Here is a 22,171-nt window from a genome sequence, read left to right as displayed (position 1 = left end):
ACAAATGGAAAAGGTACTTCAGTTTAGCTGCACTGATTTGTAGATATGACTTTAAAACAGGTTCAGAAAAAACTATAGTTCATAAATGTTTATAAGGATATGTTGATTTGAATATATATTTATTCCCCATTTGAGCGCCTTTTATGGCCTCACTTTAAAGCAGAACTAAGCAACTTTTTTTTTACTCATTAAGAGAGTAAATACTATGCTGATAGAAAAGACAAAGGGAGAGAGGGATGTTGTACATCCAATTACAAAATGGAGACAATTTTTCACTCAAACTTGGCTGTAAATTCTGTTTATGTGGCACTAGCCCGCAGTTAGCTTTGCCCGTTAGCCTGTTAGCTTCTTCTTCGTGATTCCATCAGTGTGTATTGCGCCTCCGACCCGGTGGCAGGAAAGTTGCAATTGTGGTTTTCTGGCCAGAGACACCAGGGAGAAACCCCCCAATCATCCCATTAACACTTGTATACCCCCAGCGGGACTACGGAAAGGATTTATTAAGATAAACAAGCTACTTAGTCCTGCTTTAAGTGCTAGCTTTTGTAAATTGTGTGTTTACCATAACCAAGTCCCCTTTATTTGCTGGATAAAAGGGACTCAGCAAATGAGCATTCAGTTAGATTGTTTCTGAACAAATTTTCTACAACTGTTTAAAACAGTTGTAGCTGTAAGCACAAGTGAGGCACACTTCCCAGAGCTCCACAGACAGATAGGAGCTTACAGTAGAATAAAGTGCACCGTTCATTGAGTCTGTGTACAGCAGTTGTGCGTTTCAGTTTCTCATTGGGCCTATAGGGCTCCACAGGCTCCGCTGGGGTCATCCATCACATGTGGACACTGCAGAGGTGCGCCTGTGTTGTTGTTATTAATAGCCTGGGGTGAACAAGGTCTTCTCCACTCTGAAGACTATCTGGCAACTTGGGTGAGCCCCATTTCACATTCTCCATTCACTTTTTTACAACTTCAGTCCCCTTCTTGGAGCTTTGAAAATAAACCCCATGTTCATCTATACCCTCACTGCACCTCTGCTCTGCAACTGGCAATTCATGAAAGCATTCATAATATATTCTCTTTGTAGACAATGAACATAAATCTTTGTGGTATTTAAGGCAGTCTTTTCTGTTTCAAAAGAAGACATAATGTTGTCAATTAGGAAAAGAAAAAACTGCTGCCCTAAAGTAGTCCTTTTGCACTCTTGATAAAATGTTCAAACCCTCGAGGAAAAAGCTCTTGACCAGTTCTTCTCCCATTGACTGTAGCTTCTGTGTTGGGTATCTGCAGTTTCAGTCCCCCAGGCGCAGAGCTCAGGGCGTTTACTCTGCAGTTATACATGCACAGAGGGGACGCTCTTGTTCAGCACCTGCACTCTCATCAGTTGCACACTGCTCATGATCTTCTTCTGGTGTCCCATGAGTGTCACGCCCAGCCTCTGAATGTCCCTGCAGGAAAGACACAGCACACACTTTGCATCAGGTGATTATTGTACAATTAGCTTAATGTTTTTTCAACATGATTTTTAAAAGCCACACATGTGAGGGTGATATCTGTGAGCTGCGCTAACAAAATCAGGCCAAAGTGAAAACTGATCACAACTGAAATAGTATGGAGCCACCTTAGCTAATTGGTTACAAACACCAACGGGCACTTACCCTTGGTTCAAGCTTATGACGTGTCCTAATGTGTGGTATCCTCCTGCTGCAAAGTGCTCTTTGTAGCGGCCCATCTTTATGGTGTCCAACCAATCATCTACTGAGTTACAGCTACTGAAGTCAGGGGCAGCCCTCTCCATCAGAGGAGGGCTGTTTAGACTGCGGCTGAGAGACAAATGACCAGACATGGATGCAAAGGGCAGAAGATGGATAGAAAAGACATACAGGTTAGTCAGAAAACAAGGGAAAGACAGAAAGCAAGCACAGTCAGAGCAGCAAGACAAGAGACAAAAGGGGGGTTGGATTGTGCTGGTAACACAGGCAGAAAATCGATAGCGGTTAAAATGACAGAGCAGCGGTGGAGGTGGTGGCTGTGGGATGGCTGCTTTAGTTAGATTAATGCTGAGAGAAATTCTTAACAGCCCGGCATCTCTGTGCACCCATAGGTGTCCCTCCGGCTCAAAAACTGTACCTCGCCATGCTTCACTGACTGACAGCCCCCGGATCTGAAAAGAACAATGTAGCCTGCTGTCCATTCAAACCCACCAGCAGATCCAGCATAGATCAATGTCAATATCACGGGCACTATCTCAGATGATGGAAAAACAATGGCTCACTCTATCTCCAGGATAACTTTGAGAGAAACTTGGCAACTTTTTCAAGCCGCACCAGGGCAAAATTTATTGTAGGCGCCAAACAGTGCGTCATAATACAATGTCCGGGAGATGTTCTTTTGTGGCCATTCACAGCGGGTAGCTATCTTTGATTTACTTGTGAAATCCGCAAATCACACGAACCAATATTTGTTTAAATGTTGGCACACAGTGTGTGCAAATGAAATCAAAAGCTTTCTCAGTTTGGGGAAAGTGGAATACAATGAACCCACGTTGCTTTGTCTGGAAAATGGAGTATTGTGCGGACACTCACCTGCAGAGCGTGTCCATGGACTTGAGGTTCTCTGGGTTGCGGATTAGCTTGTCGAGAACAGTGACTATCTGGCAGAAGCGCGGCCTCTCGTTGCGATCCTTCTGCCAGCAGTCCAGCATGAGTGTGTGCAGAGGAGCGGGACAGCCCATGGGAGCGGGCAGCCTGTACCCCTCCTCCACTGATTTGATCACCTACAAAGCCAAATTGGACCAAGATTCAGAAAACATTTTGAAAATGGATTTAACCATTGACTCATATTAGGCTCAAAGTGCTCACATCTCTGTTGGTGAGGTTCCAATATGGCCGCTCTCCATAGGACATCACCTCCCACATGACCACCCCGTAGCTCCACACGTCACTGGAGGAGGAGAACTTCCTGTATGTTATGGCCTCCGGAGCTGTCCAGCGGATGGGAATTTTACCACCCTGAAGAAGTATGTAAGATTATTAACACAATAACTCTACAGTTTAAATGCTAACAAATAATATTAAAATTTCAGGTTAAAATGAATCAAAACAGTGATGCTTTACTTCACTATATATATTTTTAGTAACTAGTCTATAGATGACGACACACTTAAAATCAAGCAAACAAATAACTTCAGAAAGTTCACGCAGGCCCTGAACTGCTCACAGTGAAGCGTCAAGTAATAATCGCGCTTCTATAATTTGACAGTTGAGCTCAGAGTGGAACAGACAAATGCGTCATACACTGATTTCCACAGAGTGCGTGGAGCTGATAGCATCACAGAATGTAAGGAGCTGCTTTGTGCGCTCCATCCCTGCAGACTGCAGCTTTAATATTGGCCTATATTTACCCACACCTTCCATCTCACTGCTATACACTCTGATTGGATTTGTATTGCTTCGCTGTAGCCACATTTAACTTTTATGTCTGGCACACAGCTGCTGTTGTTCAGGACTGAATAAAGCAAACAAAACAATCATTTTCTTTGGGATAGCATTTTGTACAGCAAATTGCGTATTTGGGTCTTTTCTTTACAGTTAACAGCCCTCACATTGCTTTGTGTAGACCTTTTGTTTTGTTATCTGCTGTATCATCAGGACAGGTTTATGAAACACATGGTGTTGTCTCTCTTTAACAAATGGTTAAGTTCCAGTTTAGAACTGTTTTAAGACAAGCTTTATTTCAGGTTTAATCAGGAGACAGTTCCTGTACGGATATAAATTACTCCTGTTTAAAACTCTGGTACAGTCCAAACATTAACCATAGACATGATAATTCACACTGGATGTAGCCTTTCAATAAACATGAAAATAAATGCACACTTATATTTTATATAAACACTTCGTAAAGGTCTGGCTGGTATGACTCCATTTATGAAATGAAACTGAATATTATTTATTGATATACGTGTTGTAGTAGATACATTTCCTGACAGAGGAGTCACTTAAGCATACAGCAAAGTTCCAAGAGCAACGTAGTAACATTTCACTAGGGGTTATCACACCCCTTTATGAGTAAACATATAATTTAACTGTAGCAAACTTACGTAGTCAGTTCAGACTAGCCCTATTAAACCTTCACACCAAGTACCACCTCATAACTGTTGATGTTTGACTCTCCAATTACCGCCAGGATTAAACCTGATATATAATTATTGTAAATTAAACGTACCATATAAAAGACAGAAAAGCACCGAACATAAATGTATTACAAAAACAAGAAAAAAGAAAACCTCGAAGTAAATTGCACTGACCCTGAGAAGCACCTGAAGAAGCTAAGGGGGAACATGTCACACAGTTTGAGAAGCTAAGCCAGCTTGCCAGTGGAAACACGCTTTATGATTATGCATGGGTGAGTGTGTGGGTGTGTATGTGTGTGAATTTTGCTTGCCTCGACATGGAAACTCACACTGGTGGTATAGGCCGCGTCAGGATCGTCCTCCAGCACACGGGACAGGCCGAAGTCGGACACCTTACACACCAGGTTACTGTTGACCAGGATGTTTCGCGCTGCTAGGTCTCTGTGGATGTAGCCCAAGTCTGAGAGGTAAGTCATGCCCGCCGCCACGCCCCGCAACAGCCCCACCAACTGGATCACTGTGAACTGTCCATCATGCCGCTGGTGGAGCAGAGAGAAAATATTGTTACGGGTGAAATAAAAGATGCATGATAAGAGGAGAGATTTTAATGAAGATAGAGCTTTGAGGAATGATACAATAAGATATGACCACGACTGAATAGAGGGTCATTTTAGCAGTGTTACATGGTGCAGTGCAGCATACAGCGGGAGGAAAAAGTGAGAATTTTCTTCAAAATGTGGTCCGATCTTCATTTAAATCATAAGAATGAGTAAACAGTGTCTGCTTAAACTAGCACCACCCAAACAGTTACATTTTATCATATTTTTTATTGGCCATAACATGTAAACATTCACAGGACAGCGTGAAATAAGTGAGTACACCCTTAGATTCAACAGCTGGTTGATCCTCATTTGGCAGCAATAACTTCATCCAGACGTTTACTGTAGTTACAGATTAGATGTGCACAATCAGGATGTATCTTGGACCATTCTTGTGTTTTTCAGTGGCAAGGGCAGCTTTAAGCCGTCAGTAATTGGACTTCAGGTTGGCTCACAGCTGACTCTAAATGTCTCCAAACATTTGTCTAATTAGCTCTTGGTGGATCCTCATCCAGGGGGTTCACTTACTTATTCCTCCCTGTCCTGTGAAAGTTTACCTGCTCAATAAAAATACGACAACGATAATGTTCGGGGAGTATTAGTTTAAGTAGACACTGTTTACTCATTCTTGTGATTTAAATAAAGATCCGACCACATTTTAAGACCAGTTTAGAAAGAAATGTACGATAGATCATGTACAATTTGAAAAATATTAGTTATCCAATCAACGGAAAAATAAAACTCGCTGAGCTTTAAAATGGCTTGTCTCAATTTTACATTATTAAAAAATAAAAAAGTGTCTTTACTGAATACATCTTACAAATGTTTTATTAGCACAAACTGACTAGGCTCTTACCACCATGAGAGTCAGAGTGAGGAGAGTAGCTCAAAATGTGTAAAAATGAATGGTGTGTGAGTGATTGGACGGCCCAATGGTATAGACTGGCAGCCTCTTTATAGACAGGCTGCCACAGGGCAAATGTAGACGACCACCTCTGGGTATGGAATGAATGAATAATGCAATTCGACAATTGAGTGACTGGAAATTTACTTTATAAGGCCACTACATTATTATAATTATTATTTAACAAAAGATATAACAATTTCACCATCCTTATCATCATACTTTAAGCAGAATCAAACAAAGGGAGCACTCGTGTTGTGTGGTCTGTTTTACCCTGAGGAAAGAGTCTAGCGAGCCGTTCTCCATGTATTCTGTGATGATCATTGCGGGTTTACCTACAAACACAACACACATAAAGGGAAAAATAAGATGTACAATTTTCAGTTCACAGTTTAAGCACACAGTTGGCCAGAGACACAGCTTGGTTATTGTATTTCAGCATCATACACCATATTGCATCAGTATTGGACAGAATTGGAAATTATGGTGTAATTTTTTTTTTGTTTCCGAGAAACTCCAGGTGCATACGGGTTTCACGATTAACCCTGCAACAACTCATCTGGCCATGTGTATCAGGCACTCCAAAACTAATACTTAATATGTCTGCACTCTTTGGAAAATTACGGGAAATGATATTATCAAGAGAAGCCCACAGTAGCATGGGCAGGACAAGCAGACTCCACAGAGAGATTGGTGGTGCACTCGTATTGATCAAACTCACATCCTCTTTTCTTTGAGGTTGAATTTCTAACCACTAAACCACATAGGGATCTACAATTACCTAGCTTTGTGTTGCAAATGAATGATCTGAAAAGAAACTATTAAACTGCATTTAGCACTATAATACTAATAGGGCTAATATTTTACATTTTTTAATGAATCCTAAAGTTAGTGCTTACTCTGTGTGACCACTCCCTCCAGGCGAATTACATTTGGATGGTCAAACTGTGCCATGATAGAAGCCTCTGCCAGGAAGTCTCTCTTCTGCTTCTCAGTGTAGCCCGCCTTCAGGGTTTTCAGGGCCACGGGAATGTCTCGTTTACCAGGGAGCCTCATACGGCCGTAACACACCTCTCCGAACTCTCCTGAACACAACACGAGAACAAACATGTAGGCTTGTGAAGAAAAAAAAGAGAACTCTCTGGTGTAGTGTAACATGCTTTACACCCACGCACAATCTCTCCAAGGCTGTAAATGAAAGCTAATTTGTGGGGTTAGATAAGAGAAACAAATCCATTTATTGGCTCCAAGTCTAGATCTGCGTGCAAACTAGGCTCATCATCGATCATCCACATTCTCATTAATTCTTATCTTTGTCTTGCTGTTTTTGTTGTTGTCTCGATCATTTCTGGTTTGCACATGGCAGAGAGGGAGTAGAATATACTCAAATACAAATTCCCACTACTCCCTCCAGTCCTTTTCCACAGTAGCAGCATTTCTCCACAATGGCCTGGTTCATGTCGGTGGCACAGAGTTAGTATTCTTTGCCTGTCTGAGGAGCGGTGACAGACAGCCTCACCCCGGTGCTCTGATTCCCCTGGGCCATCTTTACTCTTCACTGCCTGAACACCGTCCAATCACCTAATGTTAACTCAGCCAATGACTATATCTGTATGTGCATGCGGCACTGGTTGTGTACAGGTGTTACGGTTTTACCTGAGCCAATGATTTTTTCGATTTTGATCCGGGAGGCTTCAATTTCTCGGGCAAACTCGTGCACCGCCTGGCAGGGGTCCTCGTAGGTGTGCGGGTCGATATAGAACCTCGCGTCGGGGAATGACACTAAGATAAACAACATTAGCATTTGGTCACATAGCAGAGATTGAGAGCGCCTCACATCTGAGTCCCGTCAGTGCCGAGCGAAGGGAGGCCGTGATGAGAAGGGCAGAGTAAACAGCACACAGACGGTGACCCTGCATTCAGCTGCTCCTCTTGTATGGTAATAGTTTATGAGATCAAAATGCAAGGTTCAACGGTGTTTTTAATATGTTGAACAAATAAAATACAAAAAATAACATGCACTCTAATAATCTCATGGGTTACACTGCACCCCATATCCACATCCTCTTTGACACGGACAACTTGCTGTAAGTACTAGTGAATATGCAAGCCAAAGGCAATTGTATCAAAACATGAAAATAATTGTTAATAAGTATTTATTTCAACATTTGACAGTGCACTTTGAGCAGCTTGCACCTTTGTCCCAGTGTGTCCCAGTTTTATACTGTAGAAATGTTTTTAAAAATCCAATATACGTCAGTGAGCAAAATCACCTGACTTGCAGATCAGTTTTCATGTTACAATGTGAAACTTAAAATTTGGGAGAAGGTTTTGCTTGAGATTTGATCCTGCAAGTGTTTCTTGGCCCTAAATCTCATATGTTTAGGAGTGACAGGACGTTGCCTGGCCTGCCAAACAACATGCTTTTTCAAAGATATTTCAAAGATATGTAGTCTGAGAGCGAGCGTGATCTCAGCAATTTCCCGGTGGGCGGGATTGACAGACGGGATCGACCAATTACAGAAACGTTGGATATGTCGCAGGAGCAAGCGACAGGAAGCCTTTTCAAAAATTACATTTTTCACCAGGATCACTTCCAACACTGTTGATTTAAACAGACAAAAGAGCAGAAGAATAAAATAAATAATAATTAAAAAACAGCATCAAGTAGCCGATTTTTAATCAAGGATCCTTGATTAAAAATTGGACATCGGCTACTTGAGTGTGCGATGCTGTTTTTTTTATTTATGAAGATTTTCCTCTACATCTGCACCTCTGAGAGTACTTCTGGTGTGTGTTGCTTTATTTTCTCAAAAGAGCAGAAGAAAACAGTGTGTCTGTCACCTGCGCCGCCATCTTTGATGTTTTGGAAGAGTGTGGTGACGGCTTCCATCACTTGATGGGATGAACTCCCACCTCTCGGTGCGTGATTGGACCAATATGGGCAAAATCAGGAAATTATATACTGCTCTGCAGCTCAGACGGTTCTTCTTTTGAACAGAAAGGAGGGCGTCTGGCTGGCCAGACTGTTAAATTTTGCCAAATTAAAATGTGGCTGGTTCACTGTGAGCTGGTGAATTAAAGCAGGACGAAGTTCTCTTATTTTTAATCATTTATTCTTTTATTTTATTGACTGGCTGAGCTATATTAAGATGTTTTTGTGTATTGTTTTTGTTTTTTTAAAGAAAATTAATTTTTTGTGCAGCACTTTGAACTGTCAAGATGTTTAAATGTGCTATAAATAAAGTGGATTGGGATTGGATTAGATAAGTAACTCATGCCCCTAGAGGCCATAAGCGCCACTGCAGGTGTCGTAGCATATTGCATTTTTTTTACTCATTGTCTGTGAGAGTAAATACTACGCTGACAGAAAAGACAAAAGGAGAGAAGGATATTGTACATTGTGCCACAACCCTATTACACAATGGAGATACTTTTTGTCACTCAAACTTTGCTGTAAATACTGCTAAAGTGGCGCTAGTCCGCAGCTAGCTTTGCCCGTTAGCCTGTTAGCTTCTTCTGCGTGATTCTATTAGTGTGTATTGGTGACTCCGACCAGGAGGCAGGAAAGTTGCAAGCATGGTTTTCTGGCCAGAGGCACCAGGGGGAGATGAAAAAAAAACAATCATCTAATCAACTCTTGTATAAGTTACTTAGTTCTGCTTTAAAATACTGCATAAACCTAATATTATAAAATCCACAATGCGAATTAGCCAAATCTCTAGTGAAGGAACATTCACTTTTTTGACTTGTGAAGGTATTATTATTATTTTTATTTATTTATTTCAGTGTATCATATTACACTGAATGACCAGGCAGTTTCTCCAGCCCCGGCCGTACATGAATGCAACTCTGCATCTGTGCGCTGTAATAGTAACTGATGGAAATGGTTTGCTCTGAGGATGAACTGTATTACATGGGGATAAAAAGAAATGTGATCTCATCTATTACGGTCATAACAGAGGACTGTGCTAAACATACCGTGACCGTTCTGGTAATGCATCTTCTCCTCATCCGAGTCCTGGAACGCTTTGCTGTAGCCACAATGTCTGTACACATACACGCAGGACACACAGCGAACACACACACATTTATGGACATGGACATCCATATGAGGACAGACAGACAGACAGACAGACAGACAGGCAGGCAGGCAGACAGACAGACAGACAGACAGACAGACAGACAGACAGACAGACAGACAGACGCATAAATACAGGACAAGACAGAAGACATTTTTACTACCAAACTCTTCTGTACATTTCATCAAAGTTAATGCATTCATCTTCTTTTTTTTACCATAAGAAAGTAATTAATCAAGCTTTGGCTATTCATCACATACTGGCACTTATAGTTAGCAGAAGGAAAAGTCCTATGCTCTGTGGTAATGAGGCTTATTAGGTACTGCAGGCACCATTTGCAAAGAATTACAGAGCAACAGGACAGGTACATGTTTACATGCAGGTGTAAAATCTAATAAAGCCTTCCATATAACTTCACAGGAAGGTGAAAACAGGACTTATCCATTGAAGAACTGAGTCTAGCCCGGGACAAAATAGACCTTTGTGGATGCTTATTGACAATGCCCATTGTACAATAACATGGTTGTGACACAAATCAGTATTGAGGATTTAATAGCAAAGGAAATAATAATCCATGCATAAAGTAACATGAGTAGAAACAATAAGGATCCTCTCAACTGTATTAGACGACTGCATGTAGAATAAACATTATTTGGAGCCTTCTTTCTGTGTACAACAAGAGTAACTAGAAAGGGAAATGTCATAAGCATGGCTGAAACTGGAGCACTCAGGGAGGAAACCCAAACAGACATTGCACAGCACAAAGAACAACATCATTTGCAAGAACAACATGTTTGCTATTATATCCGCCTTGTTATGTTTCTCATACCTTTCCACTTAAAGCTTGGGCTTCACTATTATTAAGCGCGACTGAGCTAAATTCAAACTACTTTATTCATAAGATCAAAGACAATTGAATCAAATGTGTTCGACCCTCAGACGCTGAACACTTCCATCTGCTACGTAGCCCACAGCTTTGTGAACGACGCAGGATAACATCTTTAATCCTAAACTTCATTTCCCCTTCAAACATAATGCTAATGAAATACCTCGCACGCATTGAAGTTAGGATTAATTAACGCACAGAATAAACTCATCTTCAGCATTTTTGCGATGTATAAGTGTGAGAGTTCAAAAGCAAGACCACGAGTAGCTGAAGGGATATAGGGGCTTGACTCTGAAACTGCTGGACATCGACATAAACATTAATCACTAAAACTGTAAATGAGACAGAGAAGATACACATGCAAAATTCTATGGATGGGTTTCAGCCACATGTTGATGTTATGGGGGGACTTTTCTCAAAATCTGCATAAAAACTGCATCACTACATTTCAGCATTGCGGTCAACTTGCATATATAGTAGTCGTGTGCCTAGTTAGTGCTGGTTTTAACCAAGGCCACACTCCTCATATTCCATCAATTTGGACCCTTTGAATATTGTGAAATCGCTTCTAATTTATTAATTTAACTTCTCTCTTCTTGTGTCTTAAGTGTCTGAAGTTAATGGCAGATTGTCCCGGGGAAACAAACTTGGTTCTTCACTGGGCTCGTCTGTTAAAAACAAGACTCTACTGTTTCCCGATATAGCCTTAGCCTGGAGCAGTTGAGTAATACGAGCAGGTCTAGCACAAAGACATTACACAAGTTAAGGTAAAGTAGCTTAAGAAAGTGTTCCACACACAGCAGCGAGGGGTAGTGTGGTAAAGTGTAGCCTTGCCGTTTCCTGCAGATGATGATGGCCATGAACGCGATCAGGCCAGACACAAGAGCCATACAGATCCAGATGATAGTCATGGTGTTGTAGCGCAGGGGAACTGGGGGTACAAAATATACATACAGCAATGTTAGCCAATGTGGGCAAAACAAAAGGAGTTACAATGACCAACGAGGACAGTCCCTCACTCTCATGTTCATTAACATTAGACAGACGTTTTTACACAATTAGAGGCAACCTAGTAATGGACTTAACCACTTTAAACAATGCTAAAATATATTCTGTGGGATGGTTCAATCTTCTGGGGTATTATGTTCTGCAAAAGCGTAGAGATAAATTGTCCTATATACACTATAAACAGTCTCGGTGCTGAAGGTCAATTCTTGTCTTGACAAAACTTAAGCTGCTTTGAAGGATTACACTCAGTCACCAGTATATCATCTGAAACTGTGACGTCAAAGTATCTGACGAACTTTACTTCAGACATAAAGTTTCCTGCACAACGTTAAGATGAACACTTTTCCTCTGGCCACATCTGAGCTCATAAATAATAATAAAAAGTTCCCTATTTAATTATAATTTGTCAATGTAACTGGGTCAGTGGATTTGAGCTGGAATGAGCAACTGCATGCACTTAATGTTCTGTGTTCTCCCTATTTTGCAGCAATTACCTGCACATTATTAAAAGTGCTCTAAAAATAGATACGGTTATTATTATTAAAAAACATTGTGTACCAGGTGGCTGCTGTTTCTTTTGCTTTCCAAATGTTTAATGGCACAAATACACAGGGAGCACACAAACCTCCTCTTTACAATCAAATTGCTAACATCTGCTGCACTTTGTCCCAGGAGTGAAAAACACTTAAGCTTCAGCTATGTATTTATGCAAAACTTTAGCTTGGTATATAAAGAGGATGAAATATTGGACACACCTGGGTGACCATTTAGCACTGCCCCACACACATACACAGGCTACGCCTCAACCCCTGGAGCCACTGGAGTCTCCCATAGAGGGCAGCAGAATGGAACGAAGACGCTCTCCCAAACTTAAGACGTATTGATTAGTCAGCATGAAGGCTGCTGTGGGAGTTGTGTACAGCGCTCTTGGGTTGCGAGTGGATAATGAATGAGAATGAGGTGTGTGTGTGTTGGGGGGTGGGGGTCCAGAGAGCAAACTATTAGTCAGGGAAACAGCAAAGGGAGACGGCAGACCAGGCAGGAGGTGGGCTCTATAGACCTCTTTCTACTTGTGTGCCAAAGCCCCTATTAGGCAAGAAAAATATTCCAATAAGAGTTTTCTTTATACTTGGCGTGTTGTGTTGTCCTCAGGTGTATCATAAACAGCGGCGTGCACAGAGCCCGGGTTGGGTTTTGCTGACAGGGGTGACCCTCTAACAACCAACGGATCAATGGATCAGAGATGGTGCGCTGGCCTTCCCTGACACCGGGCCCTTTTAGTGCAGAGCCCTGCTGAGCCATCCGGACGGATCTATACAACATCCTGTTGCCATGTCTTTAAGCGAGCAAATACAGAGCTCTGTGCCATACGTTTTTATGAGTAGATGTGGAAGGACGCTGCATTAGCTGCTCATTTTATCTGTTTAGTTTAGAAGCAGCTTTGCAGATTCGTAAAAGGAAAAACAAATGTCTGTGTTTTGAAATAACGTCAGTCTGTTAAATTATTATTGTTATTAGACAGTAAAACATATTAACTTTCATTTTCAGCTCATTTAAGTGAAGCATCTTATTGACTGCACTATCCTTAAACTTTGCTTTGAACAGTTTTAGTTCACACATTTTGCACACTGTTTACACAACGAGGTCTTACCTGCTTTCCCAGTTTGGATCTCTACGTTCTGGCTGAAGCGGCCACAGCCGGCCGAGGTGCGGGCTCTCACCTGGAAGATGTACTTAGTGCCCGGCTTGAGCCCTGACACCAGTGCACTGGTGTTTCTAGACTTGAGAGTGGAGTATGTTTGATGCTCATGATCCTGCAAAGACACACACACCAGTATCAACTTATAGTATCGTTTGTTGGCTGTTATTTCTACCTCTGCTAATAGAAATAGTTTGCTTTTAATTGTTTTAATTGTTAGAGTTATGTTGTATGTATTTCCTGTTGGAACGGCCCTGTAAGTGCACAGCAGATGCTGCTGTCTGTTCTCCAGTTATAAAGACGTTATCGGTCTCTCAGCTGCGTAATTAACACAGACATCTTTTGATCTGCTGCTTTCAGCAAATTTGACAGCACCTTTGAAGAAACTTATGGAGCATTTTTCTCTTCACTTTTATGATGTGCTTGGCAGAGTGGTTAGCACGCCCAAATCTGAGTCACTGTGAAGATCTTATCCCTGCACACATTGCTCTTAGTTGTTTGTCTGAATATCAAAGCTTCACTGCATTTTTCTACCTTGTAAATGTGTACATAGACTCTTTATAAGTACCTGATTTCCTCTACTTGCACCTTTCTACTATATGTTATAATTATTACCATTGGTGTTGGTCCCTTGTGGACCAATAAAGTTTGTCTGAGTTGAAGTAGGTCTAAGAACATGCTTTAAAAACTACTGATATCGATTGCTGTTGTTGTTGTAGTTCTTTATGTGTTTGCTTTGTCTGTACACTGTGGTCATAATGTTTAGTTGTGGACAGTATATCTTCGTTTCCAGTGGCTTATTATGGACTGGAAATGTAACAGTAGGACACTTGTTGGTGTTTTGAATTCAGTTGAAAACATGGGTTTATTTTGGTCTGGGATGAGGCAGGCTGCGACAGGCTAATTTGTCCTCATTATCACATTGGCTATAGTTAGCCGTGGCAGCGGTGGTGCCCTGACCATGGCTCAGTGTAATGTGTTTGAGAGGCGGCGCAGCCTCATTGGAGCATATTGCTGAGCTGTCCACTTGAATCCCCTGCAGACGTCTGGCCCAGAGCGTGAGGCCAGATTAAAACAGCAGCAGTGCAGAGGAGAGAGAGCAGATAATCCTTCAGCACAGCAGCCTGTCTGTTACACCATGAGGCTGACTGCTCCCACTGCACAGCCGCAACATCCAAACTCCACAATCGCCAACTTCCACTGGGAGATGACGACCGGGATCAATTTTAGTGGGTATCAGACTTTTGCCAAAACTGACAGCTGATGAATGGTGTGAATGCCATGATCAGCTGATGGTAGGTCCTGAAGCTAAGCCACTGGTCTAAACTTGAAGCATAGACGTAACTTCTGTGGATCCTAAGAGGTTCAAACTCAAAGTGTTAGCTCTCAGTAGAGACAGCCTAATGCGGTCACACATAGCGTACAATAGGAACAGACTGAAACATTAGTCTCGATCTAGAACATAATTTGTGGAAATATGTTGGAATCTGTTGACAATAGTTTGGGTTTTAAAGGGCAACACCAGCTGCTCTGGTACAGCTTTGACATTAAGAATAAATGTGTTCATTCTACTTTATTCCACATTTCTCATAAAATAATATTTGTTTATTTTGGGAAGCAAGCAAATTCCTTCCTAGGATCTGATTTGGGATCTTGAGTCAGCCAGCTGGGTTGGGAGTTTGAGAACAGCAGAGGACCATGACGACTGACCGGTGCATTGTAAGCCATAGTGCTACATCACACAAGCTCCAACACACCCGGCACACCTTCTCACTGAACACACTCACTCAGACTTGCACCAATTAGCCCGTCGCTTGGCTAAAGCTCCCACCAGTCGCTCGCTGTCACTGTCACTTTCACTGAGCTGCGTTTGACTCGGGCTCATCCTCCTCCTGTTCGTCAGCTCCGACCCCCATTTCCTTTCAATTAGCCGCACCGACACCACAGTCCCGCTCCCGGATTAAGCCATCCAACCACAGTCCCCAACATGTGCGAGCCATTCCCAGTCTGTGCGCACTAATGAATGTGCCTCAACACTTGGGACGTGATACATACACAGATTTACATCCACCTTCCATGGTCTGTGAGATCCATGTGCATTAGATGTGTATGTATAATCAGCCGGTACCTTCTCAAAGTACTTGATGTCATACTCGAGGATGACTCCGTTGGGCTGGTCGGGCTCGTGCCACATCAGAGTCACACTGTTCTGACTGGTGTTCTCCTGGCGCACTGCCATCACCTCGGACGGGGCTGAATGGGCAAATAAAGTACATTTTATCGCGAGGGGCATACAGAAACACAATTGTAAAATGTGCACACTTTGAATCCTTCGACAATAAATAAATAGATAAATCAATTTGGTTTCTCTTCCACTGAAGGCATTTCTAAGCTATATCTATATGTGGTGGTGACAGTGACAGCAGTCGCTTATAGTGCAGTATATGGTGCATATAGTGCACTCTCTTTAGGATCAGCAAAAAAATGTGGTTGTGACAGCACTTTTCTATATTTTTGACACTCCTTCTGTAATTTGACAGCGGAGAAACAGACAGTGGAGACAGAGATGTGTTCACATTTTAACCTCAGCGGCTGCATGCAGCCACTAGCACGCTGACGGGCAAAACCAGAGACAGCTTTTAGAAAAGTTTGCTACAGTTTGGGCCAGAAATGTTTTGAGGCCAGAGTTTAAATGTACTTTTACATGTTGAGAAGCATTGAATAAGAGAAACTACAAAGTCTAAGAGAACTAAAGCAGCAGTGAGGTTTTAGGGGACAAAAGGGCAAGTTTAGAAGTAAAATGTGCTCTCAAAGTCAGGAAAAAGAAGCAAGTAAAATATATAAAAGCATTAAGTAAAAAGGAATTCTGATTCTTTCAGCTGAGAAATACAAAAATGGAAGTACGGCTTTGTTGTTACAAGTGCGGTTTTCTGTTGTCTATCAATTCATTTTAATTACAATAATCTTGTTTTATATTTTCTGCAATGTTTTCTATTTATTAGACTGTTTAATTTCTTTTGATTGCTTACATGTATTATTTATTTGTGTGTCCCTCTTATTTGTTAGCTTTTCAGTTGTTGTTTTTCATTCTTTCAGTAAACCTAACCATGAGGAGCTAAATGCAAATGCATTTGTTTTATGTTTGTTTTAATCAATCATGTACAAAACTTTGATATAGAGATAAAGATTGGATTGTAATCTAGAGTTTGGGATGAAATGTTATAAAGATTTTTTTTTTTTTAATCAAACACGCTGATGAATTCAGACACGAACCACAAATCCAGTATTTTACATTTTAAAATGTCTATGGGTTTATTATTATGGAATGCACTCGGAATCACAGAAATCTTAGCAGTTTTGACGACATCTTTGAGCTCTATCAGTTGTTGAGTAAATCCATAATTGAGTAAATTCGTAAAACCTGATCGTTACATTGTTATTCTATATTTGTCCAACCGCCATAACCTGAATAAGCATCTGAAACAGCTATTTAGCACCGCTAGGTTGTGTGCATGCGGGAGACACGTGACCTCCGAGTTAATTCTCAGGAGACGCTGCTCTTCCTGTCTCGTTATTTCTCTACATGTTTGTGACGGGGTTTTGTCCAAATAACATACATACATGAATAAATAGCTCAGATTACATCGCAGGCAGTGAGTTACTGATGGACAGTCACTGCCGTTATGCTAAACACATTGTGTCGGGAGCAAACTTATGCGCTCATCACGGCAGGTGTTTTTGAAGTTAATGGCAAACACAAAACATTTTAAATAGTGCCAAGATTGTGCCAGTTTACAACCATTTTATTTCAAGCAAATTAAGATGTGTTAGCCCGTTTTGAGTGCGATTAAACCTTTTTTCTTACCTCCCACCTGAACCAAGCACATTTTTCTCCAGTTTGGCTATACCCAAATCAAAATGTTGTTGAAAAAAGCGTCAAAACAGTGACAAAAACGAGACAAGAATGTGGATAAAAATACGACAAAAGAGCGACTAAAACATGCCTGAAAAGTGATGAGAAAGCAACAAAAGAACAGCCAAAAAGTCGCAAAAACGCATTAAAAAAAAATGAAAAAAATGTCATGATCAGTTTTATAGGCTGTGAGCTCCTGTCCAGAAGCTTTAGATTTGGGTAAAGCCAAAGTGGAGAATATGTGCTCAGTTAAAGTGTAAAAATCTTGCCCCATGGACATTTTTTTTAATGAGTTTCTTAAATGGAGAATTTTTGCAGTGAAAATGGGCAAAGGAGGTGACAGTAGAAGAGGTCAAATGTGGACACAGTCGCCCATATAAGTACATAACTATTCACCAGCATTATCCAATCAAACTAAGTGAAAAAAACTGCTATGTGCTCTTTCATCGTGTCAAGCAAAACAGAACCTGCAGAGAGGACATGCAGAGCTCCTCCAAACCCTACCTGCCTGGTTTGTGGTGATGTTGACCACAGAGTACTGCGACGGCTCATTGCTCAGGTGGCTCACAGCGTTGGAGGCCACGATGCGAAACGAGTAGTTGCTGTGCGCGGCCAGGTTGAGCACGGTGACCCAGGGCTCTGTAAGCCCCGTCTGCCGAGGGATGAAGCGCACCACTGCTGTCCCAGAGCGCTCCACCTTGCCCCCGGTCCCCGCAACCCCCAGGCTGGCAGCAGCTCCACTGGGCTTTCCCCCTCCTACAAATCCTCCCAGGCCCCCGGGAGAGGAGGCACAGTCCTCACAGGGCCCCTCCCCGGAGCACCTCAGGCACTGCACTCGGTACAGCAGGTCGGAGCGTCCCCCAGTGTCGAGAGGTCTGTCCCACTCCAGGTTGACGGAGGTGCCGTTGACCGAGGAGATGGGGTTCACTGGGGCAGATGGAGGGCCTGGACAGAAGCAGAAGGACCACGTGAAATGATCAATCATCAGAAATTGTTTGGACAGCCTTCAAATCTTTCTATCTCGGCTCCAGGATTAGACTATTGTGCATGTTTGGTTCCCAATCTTTTCACACTAAGTCAGACTCATAAGCTTTCTATGTACCAGCAAATCTAAAACCAGTCAAAAAAAACCAACAACAGGTCAGAACTTTAGTGAAAAACTATGACTTCCAACAAAGCACCAGCACCTTAAAGCAGGGGTCCTCAGACTTTTTTCTCTGGGGGCCACATTATTGTGCCTGACTGTGATAGGGGGCCGGACCGGGTTGGCTATTACATATAATTGTATGACCCAGACCAAAATGCCTCATTGTGAAGTAGAGATTACTCGCCTGGCACAGTCGTCCCCACTACTATATCCACAAGATCAACACTTGATTCAGGCTCATATTTGTTTCACTGTAGTGGTTTGCAAAAATAGTAATCAAGTCTTTGCACTTTGTTTTGGTTTTCATTTATTTCTATTTTCAAATAAAACATCATTATGTAATGTGACCAAAGTAATAACTTCTTACACTTGTATTGTGCTTTACAAGCCTGTGTCACAAGTTTCTCAAAGTACTTTAGTCATTATTCATTCTCTCCACACTCTGTGGTGGTAAGCTTCATTTACCACGTGGCTATAATGTGTTTATATTCTGATCTCTTATCTGGGTGCCCTCTGCTGGACACCTGTGGAATAATTTTTTATTTATTCAAATTGCCCCCTAGTGGCTGGAATGAGTAAACTGGTTATTTAGTTAAAATATCCTAACTCCGCACAGAAATGGGCCGGATTTGGCCCGCGGGCCGTAGTTTGAGGGCCCCTGCCTTAAAGGGACTAGATGAAAGTTGACATTTCATATTCGCTACTGCCACCTCAGGTCTAATGCGTAACTGCACCTTCTATATTACGCTCGTGCATGACAGCTCTTCGGACCCGAATTATCATCTTTTTGAGTGACAGTGCAGGATTTTAGAGGCAGTTGTGGTGAACACGTTTGGGTTCATTCTACACATTAGGACATTGCTGGAACAAGTAGGGGGTTGAAAACATAATTTTAACATTTAAGAGGATAAAACATGAATGAAACTGCGTCAAATTCTAAACTTGCAGAGGACCCTGAGTGCTGCCTGAAATAATCGCAGTGGTACCTGTAACACTAAGACAAGGTAGAGTAAGGCACATACATAACACGTGGAGAGTCAAACATTCCACTGGATGGATAATAGTAGATGTTTTAAATCATTCCCCACACATTTTCATCAGGCTTGGATCCAGCCAGCTCTATCACACATGAACATGTTTTTATGGTTGTCTTTGTGAGGAATTATTAAAGTCACAGGTAAAAAAAAGCCATCTCTCTCCCTGGTCTTACGTGAGCACGGTGCCGCAGCAGGGTCGTCCGCTGCTCTGTAGTAGTTGGAGTCGCAGGGGCAGGACACAGCGGCTCTGGTTTCCGAGTGACTGTGCTGAGGACACTTCCCGCACAGACCGTCACCCGCCACCGGTTTGTAGAAGCCCACCTCGCAAGCTGCACACAGCACAGAACACACACACACAAACTGCAATCAAAACAGACGATAAACACATTTAATTTGTCATTATTTCATATCATTTTTGCCATTATATCAGAGCATTTGAGGCGCATTCACATGGGGTATTTCGACAATAAAGTGGGTCACTGAGTCGTTCTCAGTGGGTCGACCTTGTCTGGGTCGAATAAAAGTTTAATTACACATGCAGTACAGAAATGGGAAAGTCAATGCACCGTGACACATGTACAAGCTTTCCCCCGTTTTCCTGCTACTTTCATGGGCATATGAAGGGACGGCTGCCAAGACAAGCTGACAACCAGCAGTCCTTCAACAAACAAAAATCCTTGTTTTGATAAAGTGCTGTAATGATTATGAAGTAAAACTGCAAAAATGAACTATTGCAGTATATAGGTTTAAGGCACAACATAGTCAGGATTGTCATGTCCAGTGGTCCCGTGGAGTTTTTGAGCAGTTCTGTGAGTGAAAACCTGCCCTTAAGTTTTGGCATTGCAGTTTTCCATTTAAAATATGTTCATTCATGGCTTGATTATTAATACAAAAACACCTATTTGAAAAAGCAAGTCCCAAAATCAAAGGCCATCAGAGCTGCTTTCTTTTCTGTAAGAGAGTGGATCGGGAGCTTGGGCTCTATTTAAAACTGTGAAATACTTTGGAAATTGCAGCCGTGCCGTGTGCTGACGGGTTCAGGGCTGATTCTGAGACTGGTTAGGGTTTGGCAGCTGATGCTAACCAGCAGTTCAACACAGCGAAATTCTGAAAATCTGTTTTTATTTGATACTGTTTTCAAATATATTTTATTATCAACCAAAAAATATATCAAAATTCAGTGCCATTTCTTTTTTCTTTTTTTTTAAGAAAGAAAATATCGCCACTTTGGGGACAAATGTTTTAGACCAGAGGTTCCCAAACTTTTCAGGCAGCGACCCCCAAAATCACTATAATAAATAAAGGTGCAAAACATTTAAAATCTGGGTCAATGCGTTGATACTGTTTGGATACTGTATTTTGATATTTGGCATAATTTCACTAAAATATCCTGTTTTCAATCAAAAATACATCATATTTAATTTCAGAAATATTGTCTCAAAATCATCTTGCGACCCCCACTTTCCAGACCATAGTTGTTGTTTTTTATGCTTGTATTTTTACATACTTCTTCTGATGGAAATTAAGACCATTGTATTTGTCTTCTTTTCAAAACAGAATCTGGATACTGGCATAGATTACAATCTGGGTATGGATTTTATTTTATTACTTTTTCTTTACAACCCGGGTTGGTTATTGAGAATATGCCTGATAATCTATGATAAGGTTAATTTGCTGTTCTTTCATCATGACAAAACTCGCTCCAATGCTGATCAGACGTCACACGGTCCATCTGTTTAACCTGGAAACTTTCTGCCCTCTCAGCGCACCGCCATTGACAATTCTGTTTCATGTTCCTTTAGCACATTTCCATCTCTGAGCCCTGCACCATTTGTACAAGTAAAGGTTATGGAAACACAACGCTCAGTGGCATAAATTACCCGCCGCCGAAGACCAAAAATGACTTTTTTCTTTTCCTGCTTTCTGAACGTACGTATGCCCCATTTATGGTCCAGAAGTCTATCGGAAACAGAATATATTTATCTGCAGTCCTTCCATTATTAATCAGAGCCGAGTTAAAAGTGAATCGGGATCAGAGCGTCTGGGTACTGAGGCGCTCTCGGGGAGTATCAACAGTGCACCAGATTTTTAGACCAAATCTGAATGAGCTAGTCCAACTTTCATCTGCGCCGGGTCTCCGGTCACTGCCACGGTAATTATATATCAATTTGGGAAGGGCAAAAGGGATTCATGTCGTGAAATGAGCGGTGTGATGTGACGGCGTACGAGACGAATGGACTTTTCCTGGCAATGGAAGATGATTTGACTTTGATATTTTAACAGCAGTCAAATATTTAAGAAATGATTTAAACTTTTAACATGGTCTCTTGTTACGCTGTTTTATATTGTAAATCGTGTAAGTAATTTGCGGGTAATTTGAGAGCAAGAAGTGTGTTCTATGTTAAAAAAAAATAAGCACACATTCATAATCAACCACTTTGGCACTTCACGCATTAAATGTAGCAGGGTTCAAAGTTGAACATAGCTGTTAAAGCAGAACTAAGTAACTTGTTTACCTTAATAAATCCTTTTCGTAGTTCCTTGAGGGGTAATACAAGTGTTAATGGGGTCTTTCATCTCCCAGGCTAACGGGCAAGTGGGTGGCACCACTTTAGCAGTGTTTACAGCCAAGCTCACAGACAATTTAAGAGTAAAAATACATAACATGCTACAACACCTGCAGTACTTAGAACTGCTTTAACCTCTTAAACTGAACCGAGCAGATTTTGTCCAGTTTTGGCTTTACCCAAATCTAAATAGTGACAGAAGA

General features: G+C 41.6%; 1 protein-coding gene across 5 annotated transcripts in view; it reads right to left on the bottom strand.

Moving 5' to 3' along the window:
- Positions 1 to 476: 476 nt before the first annotated feature.
- epha8 (eph receptor A8) overlaps positions 477 to 22,171 on the bottom strand; it is a 96,419-nt gene continuing 74,724 nt past the window's right edge. Inside the window, exons 7-20 of one of the 5 annotated variants that reach the window (XM_079578244.1) lie at positions 19,575 to 19,730; positions 17,722 to 18,162; positions 15,433 to 15,557; positions 13,257 to 13,419; positions 11,396 to 11,528; positions 9,611 to 9,678; positions 7,286 to 7,411; positions 6,529 to 6,714; positions 5,903 to 5,964; positions 4,438 to 4,665; positions 2,856 to 3,005; positions 2,580 to 2,770; positions 1,653 to 1,817; positions 477 to 1,442 (exon numbers count right to left, since the gene is read on the bottom strand). In XM_079578244.1, coding sequence (XP_079434370.1) covers positions 1,328 to 1,442; positions 1,653 to 1,817; positions 2,580 to 2,770; positions 2,856 to 3,005; positions 4,438 to 4,665; positions 5,903 to 5,964; positions 6,529 to 6,714; positions 7,286 to 7,411; positions 9,611 to 9,678; positions 11,396 to 11,528; positions 13,257 to 13,419; positions 15,433 to 15,557; positions 17,722 to 18,162; positions 19,575 to 19,730 — 2,309 coding nt within the window. In that variant the 3' untranslated portion in view covers positions 477 to 1,327. The remainder of the gene's footprint in view (positions 1,443 to 1,652; positions 1,818 to 2,579; positions 2,771 to 2,855; positions 3,006 to 4,437; positions 4,666 to 5,902; positions 5,965 to 6,528; positions 6,715 to 7,285; positions 7,412 to 9,610; positions 9,679 to 11,395; positions 11,529 to 13,256; positions 13,420 to 15,432; positions 15,558 to 17,721; positions 18,163 to 19,574; positions 19,731 to 22,171) is intronic. The other 4 variants (XM_079578246.1, XM_079578245.1, XM_079578247.1 and 1 more) reach the window with 4 other exon arrangements.

This window comes from Gobius niger (genome assembly GCF_951799975.1).
Source record: "Gobius niger genome assembly, chromosome: 20".
Lineage (NCBI taxonomy): Eukaryota > Metazoa > Chordata > Actinopteri > Gobiiformes > Gobiidae > Gobius > Gobius niger.
The sequence above is the reverse complement of the archived record's forward strand: the minus strand, read 5'-3'. Positions and strand labels throughout refer to the sequence as shown.